The sequence below is a fragment of the Nicotiana tabacum genome, chromosome 19 (genome assembly GCF_000715075.1).
Source record: "Nicotiana tabacum cultivar K326 chromosome 19, ASM71507v2, whole genome shotgun sequence".
Classification (NCBI taxonomy): domain Eukaryota; kingdom Viridiplantae; phylum Streptophyta; class Magnoliopsida; order Solanales; family Solanaceae; genus Nicotiana; species Nicotiana tabacum.
In genome coordinates, this window is record NC_134098.1 from 63,608,290 (window position 1) to 63,616,632 (window position 8,343).

The following is an 8,343-nucleotide window of genomic DNA, read 5'->3' on the forward strand; positions in this document are numbered from 1 at the left end:
AGAACATGTCACCTCAGCTTATTCTTTTATTGTCTCCATTACTTAGCATCTTACTAATGTTCACAAATCACTGCTGGATAAATTTTGAGCACACCATCTTTCATTAGGTTTCAGTAATATTCTATTGTTTATGCGTGAAAAAGACTTCGCTAAGCCCTTCAGTTAATATAGATTAATTCCTCCTGCATTCTTTATGCCTAACAAACACTTGCTTATAATGCTATTCTAAAAATTTTATATGTTGCAATTAGATTCTGAATTTTCTCGTATTATACAATATGCTTTTCAATATAAACTACTGGTGTACTTTAATGAAAATATTCGCTGGCATGAGGTTCCAATACTTAAATATTTCTCTGCCGCTCTTACATTCACCCTCTTCTTTGTAGTCTGCTTTTATAGACGTCTTTTGAAGCTATGTACATACGTGTTTCAAACCCGTCAGTTTGTGTATGACAGGTATTGCAAATAACAATCTACTACTTTTTTTTATCTACCAAATTACTTTGTCACTTGCCATTACTGGCATCCTTTTATTTTCCAATACTGCAGAAAACATGGACAATGCGCTTCACTTTATGTAACTTACTGGTATGCACATTTACATTTTTGGTTAGCCGGTAAAACATAATGGTCCTGTAACTGATGTAAATAGTGCTTGCTGAAAGACTCACAAGTAAATGTGATCTCCTTTTTGTCTTGAATTTGTTTTCTTCGAATAGAAACAAAGTCATTGTTTGTCCCACTAACAATATAAAATCTAGAGCATTATTTAAATTGTTATAAGAAACAAGTAATTCGCAATGAATTTATGTAGTTAAGTCCTTCACTTTTTTTAATTGGGAATTCTTCCACTATTCGTCTCAATTTTTTCATGATAACTTAAAAGGGATTGCAATATTACTACTATGTTAACGATAATATGCGCTATCAGAAAATGCGGTAAATGATACAAATAAAAACGCATAAGGAATTCATTTTTAGTTGCTTCTACTATATAAATATTGATTACCTATTGATCAATAGTCTTTATACCCATTAAGTTTATTTGAGTTTTACATACATGTCAAAGATCCTTACTTTTGAACTTCTTAGAGAATAGTTCTACTAATTACTACCTCCGTTCCACTTTATGTGAACTTATTTCTTTTTTGGTCCGTTCCAAAAAAAATGACCTCTTTTTAAATTTGAAAATAATTTTGCTTAAATTTACAATTCTATCCGTAATGAGAAGCTTTTATAACCACACAAATACTTTGAGCCCCTTTTTGAATTGTTTATGACCACAAATTTTAAAAGTCTTTATTTTTTGTTAAACTCCGTACCCACTCAAATAAGTTCACATAAATTGAAACGAACGGAGTACTAACTAATAAAACGTTGTTAGTGAGGATTATATTTGAATAAGAAATAAACAGGTACATTTCAAATCTGTATTTGACCATAATATAACTTATTCTCGATCAAAAAGTTATTCATTATTTTCATTAAAAAATATCAGTTGCTAACTTATGAAATGGCCCGGGCTGAGTTAGTCATATAGTACGAGGTGCAATTTGGAAACTGTCGTTTGCACCGTTTGGCCGCAGCCGTAGGTTTGTTCAGGAGCGGCCACGTGGTAAACTGGCAGGTCAATCATCAGCAGCAGTGAACCAAAGCACTCTTCCTCAATCCTCCAAATGGCATGGAGGTTCGCACCACCCCTTCAACCTTCTCTCCTCACTATAAAAAATGCCCATTTCAACTCCCCAAACTCCCTTTCCATTTTTGGCAAATCTCTCAAATCTTCTATGCTCAAGAGTCTCCTAATTTCTTCCTCATCTCGCTACTACATTTCCAAGAAACCCATCAAATTCCACTTGCATAATAATACTACTGCTCCCTTTGCCAAATCAACTGGGCCTTGTTCCAGCTTTCTTCGTCGGCCCATTCACTCTCTGAGTGTTCTTGCCATGGCTGAACAGTCGTCATCCAGCAGTTCTTCCCAGGCGGCCCATAAACATACCAATCGTCTTGCCTCTGAACATAGTCCTTATCTTCTTCAGCACGCCCATAATCCGGTATTACATATTACTACTACTACTTTTAAAATTTTGTCGAACATTGATGAATCCCCAAATTTAATTTTAGGATTTTGGATTGAGGCGTAGTTGATAGTGATAGTCTGGGGACTGTTTGTTGGAATATTTAATTTTGTCATTAAACCAAAAGAGGAAGAAAAAGCTTATGCGTTTCTATTCTCTGCACTAACTTTGTTACTTTGTTCATGATGGGAAGGTTGATTGGTATCCATGGGGTGAGGAGGCCTTTGCTGAAGCTCGCAAAAGAGATGTCCCAATCTTTTTGTCAAGTCAGTAACTTTTTGTGTTTCATTATATTACTCACTATTCCATTTTATGTGGCATTCTTTCCTTTATAGTCTGCTCCATAGTTGTCCCAAACAAAATGTCACTTATTTTAGACCATAAGTCTGAAAGTCCTTTTTTTAAAAGACTCCGCGCCACATAAATTGATATGGAGGAAGCTTTGTGATTTTTGCAGTACCCCTTTTAGTCTATTGCAGTTATTCCAAATGATTCAATTATGATTTCCTAAAAGCTAATATTGAAATCTTTTCGTGCTGTATTTTGGTTATGGATCATGTGGTGCTTGCCATGTCACGTTTGAAGTTGGTTACAGCACGTGTCATTGGTAAGTTTTTGTTTTATTACCTGGAGAGTTTCTAGAAATTAATATAGTGGAAGACTAATGCTTTATTAATTGATAAGGTGTCATGTCATGGAAGTTGAATCTTTTGAAGATGAAGAGGTGGCCAAATTGCTAAATGATTGGTTCATTAGCATCAAGGTGAATCTGAAAGTTTATTCACGCTAACTTATCGAGCTACTTAGCTAGTTGTCTATAATCTTCCAACTAATAAACATTTCGTTACCTTGTATGTGTACAGGTTGATAGAGAAGAGCGTCCAGATGTTGACAAGGTAAAAAATCTCATTGGATTATGCTTTAGTTGATCGCTTTTCTAGTTGATTCTATTGGATTACATTTGTTCCATTCAACTTGCATTGCTATTTGATGTATGCTATTGTATTTTGTTTTTTTGTTACACTCAGCGTTGCACTTGGTGTTCTTTGATTATCCTCGTTGATAGAATCTTATTCTTTGCAAATAAGTTGCTATCATCACTTTCTTGCCTCTGGTTATGTGATGAACAAAGTACGGACACTGAATTTAGTTGACTAATATTAGTTCCTTAATGATTGTTCGATTTTAATGTCCAAAGGTGATGCTATCCGCAATGAGTGGCCTAATTTTTGTTCTATTCTCAGGTGTACATGACATATGTGCAAGCTTTATATGGTGGCGGCGGTTGGCCACTAAGCGTCTTTCTTTCACCTGATTTGAAGCCCTTGATGGGTGGGACTTATTTTCCTCCAGAAGACAGCTATGGAAGGCCAGGATTTAAAACTATACTTAGGTGTGCACATTCTCTACTTTCAGATTAAGCCGTTCAACATGAACTTGTGCTGCACTTTAAATATGAATGAAATTCTTTTTAAGCTCAAAGTTCTGAGAATATTTCCTGTATGCTTCATCATCATGCTTAGGAAAGTGAAGGAAGCGTGGAACAGCAAGAGAGACATGCTTGTCCAGAGTGGATCCTTTGCAATAGAACAATTATCAGAGGCAATGGCGGCAGTTGCAACATCAAATAAGCTTTCAGATGAGGTTCCGGAAACTGCACTGCGTAAATGTGCTGATCATGTAAGATTTTTCGTGAATACGTAGCCGAGTTGTCTTTTGTATGTGGTGGCAACCTGACTGTTTGGAGTTACTTACAAGAAAAGCCACATTTGATGCTTGAGAGAGACCTATTGCATCCTCCTGTCTCTTCTTTGTTGCTACTATCCTTATTATTTTGAAGTACTTCAGAATTCTTCAGCTTCTCTTGATAGATATTGCGTCTTTTTCTCTATGGTAATTGACCATTGAGAAAAGGGGCCATATATATCATGAGAAGCTGACCCGCAAACCTCAGGGTGCTGAGTCTCTGTCTGACTTGATAATTTGACATCTTTGCTTGTTCCTGAAATTTGACTATCTGAATGCTACTCTTAAGGATGAATCATATGATGTTGTTATGATGATGGTCTAACATCCACATGTCCCCTGCATTTGCTGCAGCTAGGAGAAAGCTATGATTCGAAATATGGTGGTTTTGGTTCTGCACCCAAATTTCCAAGGCCAGTTGAGATGCAGCTGATGCTTTACAGCTCAAAGAGGTCTGGGGAGACTGGAAAATCAGGTGAAGCCAAGAATGCTCTAAATATGGTCTTGTTCACTTTAGAATGCATGGCGAGGGGTGGTATCCATGATCATGTTGGAGGTGGTTTTCACAGATACAGTGTGGATGAATGCTGGCATGGTGAGCTGAATTATTATGTATGTATTGTGATAATTAATTTTAATTCTCGGTCAATTGATGTGTTCTTTTCCTGCTTCTTGCAGTTCCACATTTCGAGAAAATGTTATATGATCAGGGTCAACTTTGTAATGTCTATCTCGATGCTTTTTGTATCACAAAGGATGTGTTTTATTCAAGTTTTTCTCGTGATATCCTTGACTACTTGAGGAGGGATATGATTGGTCCAAATGGTGAAATATTTTCGGCGGAAGATGCTGATAGTTATGAATCTGAAGGTGCGTCACGGAAAAAGGAGGGTGCTTTCTATGTCTGGACTAGTACCGAGGTACTTATCGCTTTTGTTTTTACTGTCAAATGTTTGAATAGGTATCGTTTCTGTTTTGTTGTTTGAAGTTCGAGTATCGAGACATGTATGAATCAGCAATTTCTGGCTAACATCTGGAATGGATAGACTGGTCAGGTGGTCGTTGCTCCAAACACATGCCTCAGATGCTGTTGGCAATTGACCTCCAGCTTATTATATGTCTTGATATTTCGCTCTACACCATGCTCAGTTAGTGTTGCAAATCTTTAAAGTTTGGAGAAAGCTCAGATATGCTTTTGGCAAATGACAGTATGGTTGATATGGTATAGCAATTTAGAAGTCAGCTTGACTCATAAAAGTGGAACATTGAATTGTAACTTAAAATCGGAGTTGCTCAATAAATTTGATTTCTTCAAGTAAGCTGGACTAATCAGTTTCCAATGGAAATTTATATGCATCATTTTTTGATTATCCACTGGAAGTATCTAAAATAAAATGGCATGGAGGATCGACAAGCCAGCATACTTGTAAGGTGCAGATTGGACAAATCAAATTTTTATGCCAAGCTCAGCCAAATCTAGATTTTACGGATCCTGTTTTCTAACAAAATTTCAAATTAAGTAGCCCCACCAAGTAGCTCTTCTGGCCAAACTGGTTGCACAAGCGCTGTTATATTCTCAGCTGCTGCTATGGAAGGCGTCATTAACTTCAAAAACAGTCTAGTCCTTAAACATGCTAAAACTGTTGGATCAATGCTTAGCCCAATCCACATATAGGAAGCCAGTTTTAGCAAGCATTATAGCCTTGTAAGACATGGTTCCATGCATATCTGATTAGTAAAACAAAAATATAGGAGAAAGCATTTACTATGTGACACAATCAAAAAGGATAAAAAGAGGAAAACAGAAAATACCTACCGAGAAAGCTACTTGTGTGACACGATTTTCTGCCCAGCATTGAGCTTGAGTGCATTGATTTTTCTGAAGGTTGACAACATAGTTGGCGAGCACGCAATGCTTGTCAAGGATCACTATTATGTGAAACCCTCAGGTAACTGTGATCTTTCAAGGAGGAGTGATCCACATAATGAATTCAAGGGCAAAAACGTGCTAATAGAAAGAAGTAGTACCTCTGCGATGGCATCAAAACATGCTTTGCCTGTCGAGCAGTATCTTGATATCCTGGGGAACGCTCGGCAGAAACTCTTTGATGTGAGGTTGGAACGTCCCCGGCCACATCTGGATGATAAGGTATATTTCTTTTTCGCAGATGTGCTTACTATTTCCATTATGCTCAGTGCGATGACTGATCTATTCTTGTAGGTTATTGTATCATGGAATGGCCTAGTGATTTCATCCCTTGCTAGAGCGTCAAAAATTCTCAAGGGAGAACCAGAGGGAACAAGATTCTACTTCCCTGTGACAGTCACCAATGTAAGATTTCAGAGCCATCTTTGACTTTAAGAAATGGGTTAGTCTCATAAATTCGTGGCACTGTACTTTCTCAGCAGGTATGTGTAAAATCTTAAATTGGTAGTAATAAAATCTTTGTTAAGCAGTTGAAATTTCAGTTTGTTTAATGAAAATATTGATACTCATTGTCCTCCAAGGTTCTATATGCCTCTGAAACCAGGATCTTTGGTGCATTACTGGATTGATACCTATGTCTTTTGGTCAACTTTTATTTGTTATAAACTCTCATTTTTGCAAAGCATTTTGACACATTTAGTCAACTTACGTCTTAGATCAGGTACTGTTGGTAGGGTTGCCTTCTTTGTTGACTGCTTAAATTTGTTTCTGCTCAGCCCAAGGAGTACATGGATGTCGCTGAGAAAGCAGCATATTTTATCAGGAATAACCTTTATAATCAACAGACACACAGGCTGCAGCATAGCTTTAGGAATGGTCCTTCCAAAGCACCTGGATTTCTAGATGATTACGCATTTCTGATATCAGGTCTACTGGATCTTTACGAGTTCGGTGGTTCAGTCTTCTGGTTGGGCTGGGCACTCGAACTTCAGGAGACCCAAGTAAGAAATTTTTTTATCTTTCGGTCAATAGGACAAGTTCTTGTTACTGTTAAACTATTTCTTGCAGGATGAGTTATTTCTCGACAAAGCTGGAGGAGGTTATTTCAGCACAACTGGTGAAGATCCTTCTGTTCTTCTCCGTGTGAAAGAAGATCATGATGGAGCGGAGCCTTCAGGGAATTCTGTTTCAGTGATTAATCTAGTGAGATTGGCCTCTATGGTTGCTGGTGACAAATCCAAACATTACAGAGAGACTGCAGAACATGTTCTGGTGTGCCTTTTGCCTTGAACTTTCTGGGTCTTATGTTGATTATATAATCCGTGTATTGTTGCCAGTAAATTTGTAACTTTTGCATTTGATAGGCGGTTTTTGAGAAGAGGTTGAAAGATGCAGCTGTCGCTGTGCCACTGATGTGCTGTGCAGCAGACATGCTGGCTTTTCCTACTAGAAAGCAGGTAGTTTTAGTTGGAGTGAAATCTTCTGAGGAGTTTGAAAACATGGTTGCTGCTGCTCATGCAGCATACGATCTTAACAAGACGGTAAGTACTTTCCGTGCAGGAGCTAAACCTTCATATCACATTGTACGTTGGTGAATTTTGCTTCTTACTAGTACTGATTCTAAATAGGTTGTTCACATCGATCCAACCGATGCGGAGGAGAAGAGATTTTGGGAAGAAATTAATGGAAATATTGCTTTGATGGCGAAAAACAATGCTGCTGCTGACAAACTAATTGCCCTTGTTTGTCAAAACTTCACATGTAGCCCTCCAGTCAGTGACCCGAAATCTCTTGAATCATTGCTCTCGCAGTAAATACTAAAAGCTTTGATCAAGAGTAGTTCAATAGTATGTACATAAGAGTTGCCACCAGCAACTAGAGAAACTGAAATTACTTGTTTGCCTAAATTATGTGTTACAATAAGGTTCTGCTATGGTGGCTCTGTTTTCTCGTGACCCAAGTGTACTATAGTTCATTAGCTTTGGCTAAGGGTTAGTTCAAAGATATGTGTACATAAGAAACCAGATACTGAGATCAGATGTTAGTCTAATGAATGTGCTACAATAGGGTTCTGGTGTGGTGGTTCTTTTTTCTTGTTAGTAAACACTTAAGTTGTGTCGAGTACTACTATATTTTATTTTTCCATTGATAGTGCTAGAGAGGAGTATTAAGTTTGTACTTGTTGAAGTAAATATTAAGAGTTTATGTCTATTACATAGTTTTACATTGTGATACCCTATTTTAATCAAATTGAATCGTCATTTTTTACTACTTGTTTATTATCAGCTTTATCACTTACATTCAGTAAATGCTTAATTATATAATTAGTTTCAGTACTTGCAATAATTTTTTCTCCACTTAATGTTTATCAGTTTCAATCAACTAAACTAAGAGTTACACCAAACAATCTCTTGGTTATATGTCCAGATTCATTAAATGGAATAATGTCTATTTGCTTTTTACCATTTTGTACTTTAATTTTCGATTTGGTACGCCCAGTCTAGAATACTTAGAATAGACACCACCACCAAATATCCCGCCGGAACCACCAGACCAAAATAATCTCATGGAAGTAGAAGGTATCAC

General features: G+C 37.1%; 1 protein-coding gene across 2 annotated transcripts; it reads left to right on the forward strand.

Moving 5' to 3' along the window:
• Nucleotides 1-1,537: 1,537 nt before the first annotated feature.
• LOC107800637 (uncharacterized) lies at nt 1,538-7,878 on the forward strand. Of its 2 annotated transcripts, XM_016623844.2 has the most exons (15): nt 1,550-2,060; nt 2,278-2,350; nt 2,670-2,691; nt 2,769-2,847; nt 2,948-2,980; nt 3,329-3,477; nt 3,608-3,764; nt 4,185-4,425; nt 4,509-4,750; nt 5,716-5,979; nt 6,052-6,162; nt 6,534-6,758; nt 6,826-7,029; nt 7,122-7,298; nt 7,386-7,878. In XM_016623844.2, the coding sequence occupies exons 1-15, from the start codon at nt 1,680-1,682 to the stop codon at nt 7,569-7,571; spliced, it is 2,544 nt and encodes an 847-aa protein (XP_016479330.1). In that variant the 5' UTR covers nt 1,550-1,679; the 3' UTR covers nt 7,572-7,878. The 2 variants fall into 2 exon arrangements, with proteins under 2 accessions (XP_075093931.1, XP_016479330.1); XM_075237830.1 differs by lacking the exon at nt 2,670-2,691 and having other exon boundaries at nt 1,538-2,060; nt 2,278-2,364.
• The last annotated feature ends 465 nt before the right edge of the window (nt 7,879-8,343 follow it).